Here is a 16,046-nt window from a genome sequence, read left to right as displayed (position 1 = left end):
TGGCGTTTGCCAAGCGCCCGGCCGGGCGGAGGGCGCGGAACTCCTTCGCCTTGGGGAAAAGCTCTCCTGGTTTTCATCATCCCGGGAATGGCTCCACCGTCGCCACCGAAACGCAGCTGCATGTGGGATGAGCGTGGCCCCATGGCTTAGATGGGAACCCCGGGATGGGGACCCCGGGATGGGGACCTTGGGACAGGTGGCTTGGCTGTGCACCGGTGGTGGTGAACACCCGCTCTGGTGCTCTGCAGGGCACATGGGGGACGCAGAGGGACCACAACCCCGGGGTCTCGCTGCCTCTCCTCCCCTGTACCTGCCTGAGAGGTGCCGGGAGCCATCCCCGTGGCCGTGGGGCAGGGGATGCTCCATCCTGGGGACACCGCAGCGCTGGCTCTGGGGCCGGGGTGGTGGCCATGGGCTCCCCGGCTGCCCCGCAGGTGCCGTGCCACAGCCACAGCAGCTCTCCGGGGCAGGGAGCAGTTTGTGCACGTAGAGCTCCAGGCACCGGCCGGACCGATCCCGAGCCTGATCCCAGTTCCCGTCCTGGCTGTGCCGCCACAGGGAGCTGGGACCCCATGGTGGGGGCGCTGGCCTGGGTGTCCCCCAGTCCCCAGCTCCTGCCAGGAAGGATGTGCTGGGAAGCATCCCTGTGCTCCGGGGTCTCCTCCCAGTGCTCCAGGGACCGCTGGTTCAGGAGGTCCCTGGTTGGGGGTCCCCAGTACCGGCTGCCATGGCTCCTCTCCCACCCACTCCCAGTGTGGCCTCTTCCCACCCCTTCCCATGGAGGGGCTGCCTAATGGGAGGACATGGGACACCATGAGCCTCCTCCAGGGACAAGAGACGAGGAGTTGGGAAGTCCATGACCCCCTTGTGCTGCTGGTTCCAAGCCCCAAAGATCCCCCGGGATGCTCCAGACCCATCCTCAAACACTGCTCCTGGGCTGGGGGAGGAAGGAGATGCCGGGAAGTGGTCGGGGACAGCGGGGGGGCTGAGAGCCTGCGGCTGGATGGGACCGTGTGGACAATGGGGACAGGGGGGCTCCTGGGACCACCCATGGGAGGCAATCGCGCCGACGCTGGAGTACTGGGGGGGAGGCATCTCCGAGTGTCTGAAACCCCGAGCAGTGCCTTGAAATTACAGGTAATTACAGAGCCCATTTGCATCCATTGCAACGTGAGGCAAATGCTTCCAGTCCCTCACAGGAGCCATCCCCCCTGCTCGGGGGGACCCAGGGGTGTTCCGGGGGGGGGGGCCTTGGGTCCCACTGGGAGCCTGAGTGAGGACCGGAGGGGTCTGTGCTCCCCAAAACTACAGCCGGGGTCTCCTGCACCCCCGAATGCACAGCCTTGAGGGAACACACACACACAAGGCCTTGGATGCACCCCGATGGGTGTTTGGGGGGTGAGAAGGGCTACTATAGGGCAGGGGCTGTGCTGGGGGGAGGCATAGCCCTATGGCGCAAGGGTGCTGGGGACACCCGTGTTCCTAAGGGGAAAACAGGGTGGGGGGATGAGGGACAAAGGGACGGAGGGACGGATGGACACAGGGATGGATGGAGGAGGAGAGGCACCTCCTATCCCCCACCCAGGGCCAGGGGGATGGAGGGAGGGAGGAGGAGGGATGCCCCCCACCACCAGCCCCCCGGGAGGATGTTGGGGGGCATAGGGATGGCCAAGGACCCCCCCCAGCCCCGGGGCAGAAGCTTCAAAGGGCTCCTGGCTCTGGAGACCGGACGCAATTTCCTTCTGCTGTCATAAAACAAATTGGTGTCGGTAGGGGGGAGCGTGTGTGTGTGCATGCGTGTGCATGCGTGTGTATGTGCTGCGTCCCTACGTGTGCACCTGCTGCCTGCATGCACCCCCACACGCGTGGGTGCTGAGGATGGTGCCCTGGGGGGGTTGCTGGGGGGGTCTGCAGCCGGTGCTATGGGGCTGCGCTGTCTGGGTCGCCCTGGCCTTGGGGGGAGCCCCAGGAGCAGCCGCAGGGCCTCAGACAGGGAGGATTTGGGGTGTCCCCCCCGGGCTCCGCACCCAGACAGCTCCGGGGGGGTGGCGCTGGGCTGGTGCTCTGGGTGCAGCCGGGGGTGCTGGCGGGTGCCGGGGGGAGCACCGGAATCTGCTGGGGCTGGCACAGTGAGGACAGTGCTGGGGGGGGGGCCCGCGGTGCTCATGGGGGGGATGTCACAGCCTCGGTTGAGCAAACCTGGGAACCGGCACCAGCCTGGGGTCCCTCAGCCCAAACTGGGACCAAGTGGGGACCTCCAGCACCTCCAGGACAGGGTCCCAAATCCCCACGGCTGCTCCTGGAGGGCACAGCCCCATTGCTCCCACATGGGAGCCACTAAAGCCAATGGAGGGAACACAGTCCCGTCCCCATCCCCATTATCCCCATTCCCCCCAAGCTGTGCCATCACGGGGACAGGGGCACCGGTACCGCTGCGTCCCCGGGGACAGGCTGATGGCAGAGATATCTACCGGGATTATCGCGACGGGCTTCCCTGCCCGCGGTGCGTGCCCCGAGGCAGCGTTTCTCACCAGGAGCAGGAATTACTGTCGGGACTCGACCTCTGCGACGTGGCGATGGAGCTGGCGGCTCGGCAGGGTTAAACTGGGAGGTTTTAATTAGCCCCGGGTTAATCTCCCTGTTCTATCTGCGCCCAACCGGCCCCGGCTGTCAGTCACCGTGTGGGGAAACCTCCCCAGCACTGCGCACCGTGGGCCGGGATGGGCTGCGACGGCAATGGGGATGGACCGGGGATGGGGGCATGGGGATGCACTGGGGGTGGGACACACGGGTGCACCAGGGATGGAACACTGGGCTACATTGGGGATGGGGCACGGGGCTGCACTGGGAATGGGGACATGGGGATGTACCTGGGATGGGGGAATGGGATGTACTGGGAAAGGGATACAGGGCTGCAATGGGACATGGACATGTGGCTGCATTAGGGATGGGGACGTGGATACACTGGGAATAGGGACATGGGGATGGATGCACCAGGGACAGGGACATGTGGATGACACAGGGGACAGGGCCACACAGGTTCTCCCACCGCCACCTCCTCTCGATGCAGGGCTGTACCAGGACCCCCGTGGGGTCCCCATCCTGCTGTCCCCATGCCCGGTGTCCCTCAGAGCCTCCATAAAACATCTTTAACTGCACAGAATCCATTGCAGCAGCTCCGGAGCTCGGCCGGGAGCGGGGCCGGGACGTGCCGTAATTGTTGTAATTGAGCGTGGGTTTGGGAGCGGGAGCGCGGCACCGGGTACCGGGTCCCTTCTCCGGGTCCTCCCGGTTCACCAGGTCCTCCCGGTGTCCCCATGTTCCCATGTCCTTGAGTTTCTGTGTCTCCACGTCCCCGTAGCTCCTTCCTAACCTGTGTGCCTGTCCCCTGCCTCACTGTATGGACCTGTGTTCTCTGTCCCCTCATGTCCCCATCCCAGCCTCGCTGTGCGGTCCCCCCTGTCCCTGTCCCCCATCTGGCTGCCCAAACCCTTGTCCCTGTGTCCCCATATCCCTGTGTCCCCATTCCAGCCTTTCTGTGCCAACTTGAGTCCCCATCCCCTGTCTCACTGTACAGACCCATGTCCCCGTATCCCCATGTCCCCATCCCAGCCCCACTGTGCGATCCCCTCTGTCCCTGTCCCCCATCTGGCTGCACGGACCCTTGTCCCTGTACCCCCATGTCCCCATATCCTCATGTCCCTGTCCCCGCCCGTGTCCCCGTCCCCCCCCCCCCGCAGCTTCCATGGCCCTTTCCCAGGATGGTGGCAGCGATCGTGCCCGCGCTCGCGTCCGCGCCGGGCTCGGAGCCGAGAGCCGGCGTCAGCGCCCGCCTGGGGAAACTGAGGCAGGGAGGGGCAGGCTGGGGCTTGTCCCGGCAGCCGGGGCGGGAGCGCCGGGAGCGGAGCCGAGCCCGCGCCGGCACCGGGCCAGGCTGCTCCGTGTCCCCTGGGCTCCGCGGCCTCCCTTCACCCGCCCGCGGTCATTGCATGGGGCCAGCGCCTCCACATCCAGCTCCGGAGTCCCCTCACGGTGATGCCGGATGGGGACCCCCCCCCTCCCCCAGGGTGTCCCTTATCGGGGCTGGAAATGGGATGCGGATCCAGCCGCACCGCGATGCACCCGTGTCGCACACACGCGTGTCCCTGGCACGTCAGGAGCGCCAGTGGCCGCGGTGCCTTCGCTGCGTTGATGAGCGTGGCCACAGCCTGGTCCTGGGGGTGTCCGTGGGGTGCCCACTGGGTGGCCCCCACCCTGGCGACCCCAAAGGGTCACCCCCCCGCAGCCCTCCCCTTCCCGCTGCCTCCATCCCATGGTGGGAGCGGGATGAGGGCTCACGGCGAGCACCCCGAGGGGCACCATCGGGACCCCCGAATGGGGCCGGGGGGTGTCGGAAGGGGGCCGGGGGCTGAGGCGGGGGTCGGAGGCGCCGGTGCCAGGCGGTGAGTAAGCAGGAGCTTGAGGAGGGGAGGTAATTAAAAGGAAGGCACTCGCCACAGCAAGTTCCCACAAATGGAGGCCCCCGGGCCATAGACACTGCACAACAAAGCACCGAGCAATTATTTGGCTCCAGTGGGAGGTGCTGGTCCCTGTGGGGGCTGGAGCACAGCTGGGCACCCCCGGGGCCCTGGCAAGGCCTGGCACTGCGGTGAGGGGCGCTGGGAGGTGATGGGGGAACCCCCTTCCCCTAGCAGGGCATGGGGTGGCTTTGGAACCCCTGTGAGGCTCCGGATGAGGACGGGAGGGGTCACAGCTGCTGGGTACCCGGATCCCTGCGAGGGGACTGCGCATCCTGACAACCCCCCCCCAAATCCCTCTGAAGAGATGGGGGACCCAGACCCCCTTCATCACCCTGACCCCTGCGAGGGGTTTGGGCACCCTGAGCACCCCAACCCCCATGAGGGGACTGGGGACCCCAACTGCTGCGAGGTGACAGAGCACCCCAATGCCCTCCAAGCACCCCAGCTCCTGCAAGGGGATTGAGGACCACGAGCCCCCCCCGAGGACCTGAACCCCTGTGAGCACCCCGATCCCTGGAGGGAGATGGGGTCCTTCAGGCGCAGTGGGGCTGGGTGCCACCAGGCTTGGGGGGTGCCCCGTCCTCCTCCCCCGATGTAGGGGGCACCCCCGGCCCCACAGGCGCTGGAGCCCCCGGTGGCAATGAGGGGGGGACGAATACGGAGGGTCCCGTCCGGGGGCATCCGCACGGGGCCGGGGGGTCCCAGGAGCGGTCGGGAGCGGGGGGGGGGGGGGCGTTAGGACCCATGCGAGGACCGCCGGGACACCCCCACGGGGACCCCGCTGTCGTCATCAGCCTTCAACGTTCCAGACCCGCCCCTCCTGGCGCGCTCGACCAATCAGAAGAGCTCTGGTGTTTCTGGTCTCCCATTGTGTGTTCTGCCTGTCAATCAAGCAGGTACCGACCAATCGAGAGGCGGCTATCGGGTGGCTCCGCCCACGAGGACATCCGCCTCCGCCCCCTCTGAGGCTTGTCAATCAATCAGCGGGCGGTGACAGGCTGAGCTCGCTCCCATTGGCCAGCCCTGCTGTCAATCAGAGCTCTGCCCTCCCATTGGGCCCCCGCTTCCGTCTGTCACTTCGGAGGGCCCGCGCCCATTGGCGGAGCTGTCACTCCATCACGGGTCCTATTGCTCGGCGGAGCTGCCCATCAAGCTCCAAGCCGCAGCGGATTGGCTGGCGATTTAACGTCTCGTTGTCTGTTGGCCAGCGCGCCGCCAAGCGGAACGCGGATTGGTCAAGACGCCTCCGGAGGGCGGGTCCCCAAGGGCGGTGCCCGGGCGGCCCCCGAGGAGGAAGATGGCGCCGTGAGCGGTTGGAGCCGCCGCCGCCGCTCGGGCCGGTCTGTGCGGGCCCGCGGCGGGGTCGGGCGGGGGCGGCGGCGCGGAGAGGGGGGGCAGCAGCAGCGGCGGCGGCGCCGGGCCCGGAACGGGAGCGCGGCCTCCCCGGCCCGCCCTCTGCGAGCAACGGGCGGGCGGCGCTTCCGGGGCCGGGGCCCGGTCGGGGGCGGGCCCGCAGCCCTCAGCCCGCCTCCCCGGGGACCGTCGGCAGCTGCCGGGCGGGGAGGGGGGGGGGGGCTCGGTCTGCGGTGGGGTCCCCCCCGGTGCGCTGAGGGGTGCGGGGGCCTCGGCGCTGTGTGCGGTGCTCGGGGAGCGGCCGCAGCGGGGCTGTTGGGGTCTGCGCGGGACCCTGCGGGTGATGGGGGCGTTGGGGGGGCTGTGGGGCAGCCCCGTCCCGCTCTGCCTCTCGGGCCGGGCTTTATCGCAGCCGCTTCTTCGCTTCCTCTTCCTCGATCGCAGCCGGGAATCCCCCCCCCGGCAGCAGACGCGGAGCAGGCAGCGGCTGTCACAGGCGTGTCCGGGCCAGAGCAGGGTTAAACCGGCAGCAATAGGGACCCGCGCCGCTTCACCCCAGGGTTTGGCTCCGTTTCCTGCTGTTACCATGTAAATAGGCAGGTGCCGGCGCTCATCCGTGCCCGGCTTTGAATACTTCGTATGCCCTCGACAAGCAAATGGGGCTGCCACCGTTTTCTTACCCCTCTGCCTGTGCTTCATGAGCCCAAGTGAGGTTTCTCTCTCATGGATCCTGGGGGGGCTCTGGGTCGCCTTCATGCTCAAGGGGTGAATTAAAATCATGGTCACTTGGATGAGTGCTGAAAGTTAGGAGTGTGTGTGCCCCTGCGCCCCCAAAACCAGCTCCATCAGGCAGATGGGGAGCAAAGCCTCCCCTCCAGCTGGAATCCCCATGGGTATTGCTGTGCTATTTCCTCTTGGAAGGGTGCTGGGAGAAGGTAACAAGGGAATTGCGGTGATAAGGTTTGAAATCAGGGTCTCAAATACACAGCATCTCTCCAGTCCCACCCGCAAAGGGTCTTTTGTAGCTGTGTAGAAGCCCCTGTGCTTGGTCTGCGTGTCCTGGGGTAGGAACGAGCCTTGGTTGTACTCAGTGAGGAGCATCATAAAGGCAACAGCTCTGGAGCCAGGAATCGCTCAGGGTTTGGTTATTTTGCCCTTTTACAGGGGTGAGGGCAGGCAAGGGGTGAGGAGGGCGTTGTGGTGTGTGGAGATGGTTTCCATACAAAACCATGCTTGTGATGAGCTGAGGAAGAGGAGGATGGCTGGAAAAAAGGTGGATTTTATTCATTAGTGCCCTTGAAGTGTCTAAGGGAGAAGCCTCTTCTGCTTGAGGCTTGCCTGGTGTGGGGGGGTTAGGGCAAGGCAAACTGGACCTGCACTATATGGGCATGAATAAGTGTAACAGGGAGCAAGCGATGCTGCAGCGCCTGTGCTGGGGCTGGAGGGGAGCTCCTGCCCCTCGGGAGGGTCTGTACCCCCCAGGGCCGATCCCAAAGCATTCCTTGCAGGCGGTGCTGGTCCCATTCCCAGTTCTATCCTGGCCCAAGCTGCGCTTTGGTTTCAGTGCGCCGGGAGCAGGATTGTACCCTCGGGATGTGAAACTGTCACTGCTGGACTTGGGACCTGGAGTCGGGCGAGTGAGAAACGGGCGAAGGGATTGCACCGTGGCTGCGGGCACACGGCTCTGCTCCCCCAGTCATTATCCCTTGTTGTTGGTTGGGGTTAATGGGATCTCTCCTGGAATGTGTGTGTGTGTCTCCAGCCAGCTCAGCAGTGCTCTTTATTGGTAGTCAGGGCTGTTAATCCTCAGCAATGCCCTAATTCTGCTGTGAAAGGGAGGGTGCAGCCATTGAGCTCTCTGGGCAGAAACCAGCCTTTTATCAGCAGCCAGCTCGGCTGGGCGCAAGCGTCCCATGCTTCCAGCGCTGGGAGGTTGCCACAGCTTCCAGGGAATGGGATGCCCTTTGCTAAGGAATGGGGTTGTAATTCCCGTGCGGTGCCATCAGGAGCTCTGAGCTGACCCTTCCCAAGGGATTTATGTGCTTGGTTCATGGCAGGGCTGTGAGAGAGCCTTGGGAGCAGTGAGGGGGAGCTGCCTGCCGTGGGCAAGCGGGCTCCTTGGTGACTTGGCTCGGGGCTCCCTTTCTCAGTGCTTTCTGTTTAGTGAATGGCTGCGTGTTCCCCGGGAGGGGATGTCTGGCTCGGGATGGATGAGGAGCTCAGGGCCTGCTTCCATGCGAGCGTTGCCTGCATCCCAATTACCGACAGGACTTTCCTCCTCCCAGCCTTAAGCTGGATTAAGACGTGACAACCGGCCCTTGTGTGGGGCAGAACAGCTCCAGCTCTGTCCCTGCTGGCTGATGGCTTCAAAGTGAAGGAACCCCGTATTTTCCCAAAGCAGATGTGTCCGGGGTTCCCGCATCCATACGCTGGCAGTGGATGCTGCTTCAAACAAGGTCAAGTTCGCCCTTCCTGAGGTTGGGTGCTGGACGTTGCCCCGTGCTGGTGCCTCCATTGCGAGTGATGCTGCTGGAGCCTGGAGTTTGCTTCCTTTAAACAATCCCCACACCTTGTTTTCCCCACCCTTGGATCTCCTGCAGCTCCCTAGGCAGGAGCGGAGGCTGTGCCAGAGCCAGGCCTGGGATGTGGGTCTTGCCTGCTCCCTGTAAGCCACGGGAAGCCTCTTGCTGTGCTTACCGAGCAGTTGCTTGCCATTCATGGTGCCAGTGCTTCCCGCTGCTCCTGCATCCAAGCGTCCCACAGCACTGGCTTCCCATTGCCGTGGGGATGCATGGGGCTGCGCTTTGGGGTAAACCTGAAGTATCCACGTTCCTCAGAGAGCCATAATTCCCTATGTGAAGCCAGGATATTGTCAGCAGCCGTAATAAAGAGCGTTCCAGCTCAGACAGGTTATCTCTGGCACTTCATTGAGGCAAATACTATCAAGGTGTGGAGCCACACAAGCGGCTGCGGGATGGGGGAGACGGGAGAGTTTGCCAAAGGAAATGTCAAGGATGAAACATCTTCCTAGTCCAGAGCAAAGGTTCAGCAAAGGGTGAGGGTTTAGGAGTCTCTTTCACTGGCTTTGCTGGCTTAAACCCTTCAAAAGAAGCTCTTGTAGCTGCCCCAGTGGCAAGGAGAGCCTCAGCCTCAGTGTTATCACCCTGCAGCGTCGGGGGCAGCAGAAGGGATGAGTGTTGGAGATTCCAAACTGTCAAGGAAAGGACAAAGGATGACCCCCATCCTTACATTCCCCCTCTAGTCCCTTAAGTGCCCTTGAATTCCACAGACTCAGCGTGGTGATGGGCTCTGTCAGCCCAGGGGATGCAGTGATGGGCTCTGTCAGGTGAGAGCTGCAGCTCACTGTAGGTGCCACTTCCCTTTGCTGGCAAGCAGAGGCCCCATGGGATGGAGAGAGGAGGCGATGAGATGATGGGATTTCTCTGGCCCCTTTATAACCCCCCTTGCTGAAGCCATGTGAGTGTGTTTGGGGGATGCAGGGAGAGCCCCTCGGGCATCGGGGCGTTGCGCTGCAGCTCTTGCTGCCGGTCTCACTCCCCCTTCTCTGTGCTTCCTTGCAGATCCAGAGGCAGCATGGCTGCGACTGCTGCCGTCAGCCCCAGTGAATACCTGCAGCCGGCCGCCTCCAGCGCCCAGGTGAGTGCAGGGACAGCAAACACCACGTCCTTCAGCCCCTCCTGCCTCCGCTGCAGCCGGCATTGCAGCATCAGGAGGAGGGCAGGTTGCAGGGCAGGCTGGGAGCTGCCCTCTGGGCTTGTTCCCAGCTCTTCTGGGGTGTTGTTTCCGTGTGTTTTCCTCTTGGGTCACGTTAGCACAAGGTGGTCTTGGAATGAAAACTGCCTGGGACACTCCAGGTTATGTGATACCAGCATCATTGCACGGTACTTGCAGCGTTGTGGAGGCTGTAAGGACATAGGCACATGAGGAAAAGGTGGTTCCCGGCCTGATGACTGAAAGCAGCGTCAAGGGGTTCATTTAGACACACGTAGGGGGGGTAATTAAGCAGCTCCCTTAACAAGGGGTGTCTCATTGGCATGGACTGGATCACTTTTAACAGCGTGTACCCTCTCCACTGGCCGCATCTCCAGCTGTGTGGCACAAGCCGCTGTCTCTAACGTGCCCATCTCCTCCTTTGCTCCCCAGGACTCCCAACCTTCTCCTCTCGCCCTCCTCGCAGCGACATGTAGCAAAATTGGCCCCCCCGCAGCAGAAGCCGTCGTGACTCCTCCTGCCCCTCCTCAGCCAACGCCACGCAAGCTCGTCCCCATCAAACCCGCTCCGCTCCCTCTGGGCTCCGGTAAGAACAGCTTTGGGATCCTGTCGTCGAAAGGGAACGTCTTCCAGATCCAGGGCTCTCAGGTCAGCACCTCCTACCCCGGAGGGCAGCTGGTTTTTGCCATCCAGAACCCAGCTGTCATCAACAAGGGGACCCGCTCGTCCACCACCAACATCCAGTACCAGGCAGTGCCCCAGATCCAGGCCACGGGGGGTCAGACCATCCAGGTGCAGCCCAACCAGATCCAGATTATTCCCGGCACGAACCAAGCCATCCTCACCTCTTCGTCTTCCTCTCACAAGCCCGTGCCCATCAAACCAGCTCCGGTGCAGAAGGGTGGAGCTTCCCCAGCACAGGGCACGAGCAGCGTGGTCAAGTTAAGTGGTGGCAGCAACGTGACTCTGACCCTGCCCGTGAACAACCTGGTGAACGCTGCCGAGCCGGGCGCCCAGGCTCAGCTCCTGGCAGAAAGCACCTCAAAACCCATCAAAAAGCCTCGGAAGAAAGCCATGTCACCCACGCAGGCCACCACGGTGGCCGTGGCCGAGCAGGTGGAGACCGTGTTGATAGAGACCACGGCGGAGAACATCATCCAGGCAGGCAACAACCTGCTGATCGTGCAGAGCCCGGGCTCCGGCCAGCCGGCCGTGGTGCAGCAGGTCCAAGTGGTGCAGCCCAGGCAGGAGCCGCAAGTGGTGCAGATCCCGCAGCAGGCCCTGCGTGTGGTCCAGGCCGCCTCTGCCACGCTCCCCACCGTCCCCCAAAAACCCTCCCAGAACTTCCAGATCCAGACGACGGAACCTGCTCCTACCCAGGTACCACCTCCCCAGCCCTCCTCCTCCAGGTCTCTGCCCTGTTTCTCCTCTGAGCCCTCAGCCAGGCGTTTTAGAAAGGTTTTTGTGAGGATCAGATTCCCAACTTGGCATCCACTTTAGGCCTTGCTTGTGTGGATTCTCTGCTGTCTTAAGAAGGGTTGGGAGCACAGCGGTTCTCTCGGCAGGGCTTTACGAAGTCTCCCTTGGTGGCCATCTGCTTTTATCATAGAATCATAGAATGGGTTGGAAAGGACCTTAAGATCATCCAGTTCCAGCCCCCTCCCATGGGCAGGGATGCCTCACACTAGACCATGTCACCCAAGACCCTGTGTCCAACCTGGCCTTGAACACTGCCAGGGATGGAGCATTCACCACCTCTCTTGGCACCCTGTGCCAGCACCTCAGCACCCTCACAGGGAAGAACTTCTTCCTTGTATCCAACCTGAACTTCCCCTGTTTCAGTTTGAACCCATCACCTCTTGTCCTGTCACTCCAGTCCCTGATGAAGAGTCCCTCTCCAGCATCCTTGTAGCCCCCTTCACACACTGGAAGGACCTGTGGGAGCACAGTGTCCTTGGAAGCTCTGCTGTGCCATCAGCTGGGGTGGGATGAGGCAGCCTGCTCAGGAGCTCTTGGGAGATGGGGGCTCACAGCTGGACTGTGTCTTCAGCTTTGCCTTTGGCTGCAAGGCCAGAGCAGCCCTTTGCTGCCACGCCAGGCTGGGACCTTTCTTCAGGAGGCCCACAAAGGGTCTTCAGATGCTTGGACAACTGCTCCTCGGCCCATGGCAGGCCCGGGGTTGTGTGGGGGGGATGGAGTGGGGTTCTTCCTGGTGTCAGTGCCTGGTCTCATCCCTCTTCTCTCCCCCCCTCAGGTCTACTTCAAAACCCCTTCGGGTGAGCTGCAGACAGTGCTGCTCCAGGAAGCCCCGGCCATCACCGTGGCTCCATCTGGGACCTCTTGCAGCAGCCCCGTGTCCCGCAGCTCCGGCACGGGGGGTTCCAGCAGCAGCAGCAGCAGCAGCAGGAAAGCCACCGTGCGCAAGGAGCGCACCCTGCCCAAGATCGCTCCGGCCGGAGGCATCATCAGCCTGAGCGCGGCGCAGCTGGCGGCCGCGGCACAGGCCATGCAGACCATCAACATCAACGGCGTGCAAGTGCAAGGCGTGCCCGTCACCATCACCAACACCGGAGGTGGGCTGTGCCATGTGGGGCAGCAGGATGTGGAACAGAAAGCCCCCCGTGCTAGCTGCACCGTTTTGCTTTGCAGCTGGGTGACTGTAGATTTATAAACAGATCCCTTTGTGCCCTGAGGTTTGAGTGTTGCTGGTTGTTAAATGTCATCAGCTTCTCCAGGAAGGCCCTGAGTGTTTCATAGGGTGTCTCTTTGGTGGCTGTGCTGGGTGTTTCCAAGCCTGTCCTGGTTGAGCTGTGTCAGGGAGGGCAGGTTGGAGAGGCTGCAGGATCAGGGCTCTGCGGTTGTGCCGAGCTGCAGGACACGTCTGAGGGCAGGGCTGAGCCCAGACCAGCTCTGTTTGCTCCTGAGCTCAGGGCAGGGGGAGGCTCAGCCCCTTGGGGTGAGATGGGTGTCTTTATTCCTACAAAGAATCATGGAACGGTTTGTGTTGGAAGGGACCTTAAAGCTCCTCCAGCTCCAACCCCTGCCACGGGCAGGGACACCTTCCACTGGAGCAGCTTGCTCCAAGCCCCTGTGTCCAACCTGGCCTTGAACACTGCCAGGGATGGGGCAGCCACAGCTTCTCTGGGCACCCTGTGCCGGTGTTTCTCCCTGAGAGCTGGGACCAGCCAGGCATTGGTGCCCCAGGGTTTTCCTACCAGCAAGCCCTTCCAAAGATCCCCCTGCCAGGCCCCAGGGCTGGGGCATCTCCTGGCATCCAGTGGGTTCAATGACTGCTGGTTTGGGCTTGCAGGAGGGCTGCTTTTACACACACAGGCTCTGTAAGCGAGGGATCACCATTCCAAGAGAGTGAACCCAGTCCCTCACCTCTGTGGGACAAGTGCCTTAAGCCAAAATCAGCCAGATGTGGCCCTGGCCAGCAGCTGGAGCAGTTTATGAGCCGCAGACAGCCACCAGCAGAGGCACGTCCCAGCAGCAGCTCTGTCCTCCTGTCCTGCCCCACAAGCCTCCCCCAGCCCCATCCCGCTGGCGTGAGTGCCACGGGGAGCCGAGGGGAGGGAGCTGTGTCTGAGGGAAGTTTATCTGCTCTCTGATCCAGAAAGACCTGCTGCCTCGTGGTGGTTTCTCCCTCAGCAGGAGCCCTGCCTGGGGTTTGCAGTTGGAAGCTGTTCTTTCTTGGCTTAACTAAATGCTGTCAGCATAAAGCAGGGCCCAGTGTGGTTTCCTCCTCCGCAGCAGCCAAGGGGGTGTTTAATTGCTGCTTTGCATGTGAACATGGGGCCAGACATGAGCGATGCCACAGGCAGATGTTGCCGCTGTGCCGCAGGGCAGGGACTGTGCTGCAGCCCTGGCTGGGGAAGGGACAAGTAGGACCTGCTGCGTGCTGCCTGTGTGTGCAATGAGTTGAGCCTGGTCTCAGCCTGGACACGGCAGCGCTTCCAAAGGGCTGCCCAGCCCTTCGGCTTCCCAATGGATACGGCGGCACCTTTGCTCTGCCTGCGCCCACCTTCCCTCTCTGCTGTCACCCCTCCTTCGCTCCGCTCTCACATCCCACTCCTCCTTGTCCTTCCCGCTGCTCCGGGAGCAGCGATCCCGCTTGCTGACGCTGATCCCCCCCTCCCTTCTTCTTCTTTCCAGCCCCCGTCACGGCTGCCGGGTGCTGTGCACGGCCCAGGCTGCCGCCTCCGTGACGCCCGAGCGTGGAGCGGCCCCTGTGGCTCCGGGGTAAGTCCCGTTTTTTTGCTCAATATATTGCACGTTTTTTCAAAGTTTCTTTTTTTGTTTCCTCTTTGGTCCTTGCCCCACCCCGAAGGGTCAAAAAAAAACCAAAAACTTTGAAAAACCGCACAGTATATTCAGAAAAAAGGGACTTACCGGCCCCCCCCTTCCCATCCCCCAAAACCTCCACCCCGGGGGGGCTCAGCACGTGGCGGGGCAGTGCTGCATGCGGGGCTGGGGGCTTTGAGACCTGGGGTGTCCTGTCCCACATGCAATGGGGGAGGTCTTGCCTCCATCCAGCCATCTCCGGAGGGTTTCAGCCATCCCCAAGTGAGGAGCAGGGGTTGGATGTGTGGGTGAGAGCAGAGGGGCAGAGTCTGACTCCCCCGTTTTCCTCCCCAGGCCAGCAGCAGCTCACTGTGCAGAACGTGTCCGGCAACAACCTGACCATCAGCGGCCTGAGCCCGACCCAGATCCAGCTCCAGATGGAGCAAGCGCTGTCCGGAGAGGCTCAGCCTGGGGAGAAGAGGCGGCGGATGGCGTGTACCTGCCCCAACTGCAAGGACGGGGACAAGAAGTGAGTGTGGAGCGGGACAGGGGCAGCCCTGCATTACCAGCACCTATCCCTGAGGCTAAGGAGGTTGAGGGAGGGGACTTCCCTCTGCAGTCCTGATCCAGCTCTGGGGCAACAGCACAAGAGGGACGTGGAGCTGCTGGAGCGAGGCCAGAGGAGGCCATGGAGATGCTGCGAGGGCTGGAGCAGCTCTGCTCTGGAGCCAGGCTGAGAGAGCTGGGCTGGGGGCAGCCTGGAGAAGAGAAGGCTCCTGAAGGGGAGACCTGAGAGCAGCTCCAGTGCCTAAAGGGGCTGCAGGAAACCTGGAGAGGGGCTTGGGACAAGGGCCTGTAGGGACAGGCCAAGGGGAATGGCTTGAACCTGGCAGAGGGGAGACTGAGATGAGCTCTTAGGCAGAAGCTCTTCCCTGGGAGGGTGCTGAGGCGCTGGCCCAGGGTGCCCAGAGAAGCTGTGGCTGCCCCATCCCTGGCAGTGTTCAAGGCCAGGTTGGACACAGGGGCTTGGAGCAAGCTGCTCCAGTGGAAGGGGTCCCTGCCTGTGGCAGGGGTTGGAGCGGGATGAGCTTTAAGGTCCCTTCATCCCAACCCGTTCCATGGTGTTCCTATCTATGACTTCCCTCCGCAGGCCGGGCGATGCAGGGAAGAAGAAGCACATCTGCCACATCCCCGAGTGCGGGAGGACCTTCCGCAAGACCTCGCTGCTGCGCGCCCACGTGCGCCTGCACACGGGCGAGCGCCCCTTCGTCTGCAACTGGGTGTTCTGCGGGAAGCGCTTCACACGCAGCGATGAGCTGCAGCGGCACGCGCGCACGCACACAGGTCTCTGCCCCAATCCCCCCCGTGTCCTATCCCAGCCCTTGGGATGTGCTCGGATAAGGATTGGGATGATCCTGGGCCACCACTAAGTTGTCCTGGGGTGTCTGCCTGGAGGGCTTAGGGGGGGTCTCATGGGGGTGACACATGAAAGGGCTGCAATGGGGACCGGTTGTAGGGATGTTGCTGCCACCCTGTCCTGGCGGTGGCTGTGGTTTAAAGCAGGTCAGTGACACGGTGGCCGTCACCTCCTGACCCACGTCTGCTCTTCCCCGCAGGTGACAAGCGCTTCGAGTGCGCGCAGTGCCAGAAGCGCTTCATGCGGAGCGACCACCTCACGAAGCACTATAAAACCCACCTGGTCACCAAGAACTTGTAGGGCCAGGAGCTGCCCCATGGCCGAGCGGACAGAGCCCAGCCAGGGGTCCCCCCCCAAGCAGTGCCACGGAGTGGAGCCCTCAGGGACATCCTCCTGCCCTTGGCCGATGCCACCACGCAGCAGCCGCTTCCAAAGGGGGCAAGGGGCCGAGCCTCCCTGTGGATCCCGGGATCCAGCAGCATTCCGGAGCCGGGTACGGAGGGGACTGCGCACACCGGTGCAGGCGGGCTGGGAGAGGCTCCACAGCACATTCCTACTTTATATTTAAAGTCTATAAATAGCTATAAATATCTATATAACCCCTTTGGAAGGTCCCTTTTTTCTATGGAGATCGTTGCCTTACGCTCCCCGCTCCCAGTGACGAACACTGTGTATTGTGAGCACTCTTTGGAATCTATTTAATTTCTGCTGCCCATTTTGCCCCCTTTTCTCCTAACATT

General features: G+C 62.6%; 1 protein-coding gene across 2 annotated transcripts; it reads left to right on the top strand.

Annotated features, from left to right (window-relative positions):
- Positions 1–5,779: 5,779 nt before the first annotated feature.
- SP2 (Sp2 transcription factor) lies at positions 5,780–15,909 on the top strand. Of its 2 annotated transcripts, none has more exons than XM_080633691.1 (7): positions 5,780–5,860; positions 9,455–9,530; positions 10,038–10,985; positions 11,860–12,178; positions 14,244–14,418; positions 15,040–15,233; positions 15,506–15,909. In XM_080633691.1, exons 2-7 carry the CDS (start codon positions 9,468–9,470, stop codon positions 15,604–15,606), a joined length of 1,800 nt encoding a protein of 599 aa, XP_080489817.1. In that variant the 5' UTR covers positions 5,780–5,860; positions 9,455–9,467; the 3' UTR covers positions 15,607–15,909. The 2 variants fall into 2 exon arrangements, with proteins under 2 accessions (XP_080489817.1, XP_080489818.1); XM_080633692.1 differs by lacking the exon at positions 5,780–5,860 and adding an exon at positions 6,256–9,350.
- The last annotated feature ends 137 nt before the right edge of the window (positions 15,910–16,046 follow it).

This window comes from Psittacula echo, assembly GCF_963264785.1.
Source record: "Psittacula echo genome assembly, chromosome: 23".
In the NCBI taxonomy this organism is placed as follows: domain Eukaryota; kingdom Metazoa; phylum Chordata; class Aves; order Psittaciformes; family Psittacidae; genus Psittacula; species Psittacula echo.
The sequence above is the reverse complement of the archived record's forward strand: the minus strand, read 5'-3'. Positions and strand labels throughout refer to the sequence as shown.

Bases quoted from the DNA above. Each gene is read 5' to 3' on its own strand.
- SP2 (XM_080633691.1), top strand. From the start codon at position 9,468: ATGGCTGCGACTGCTGCCGTCAGCCCCAGTGAATACCTGCAGCCGGCC. The intron at 10,986-11,859 runs GTACCACCTCCC...TCCCCCCCTCAG, and splicing joins CGGAACCTGCTCCTACCCAG to GTCTACTTCAAAACCCCTTC. The intron at 12,179-14,243 runs GTGGGCTGTGCC...TTTCCTCCCCAG, and splicing joins CACCATCACCAACACCGGAG to GCCAGCAGCAGCTCACTGTG.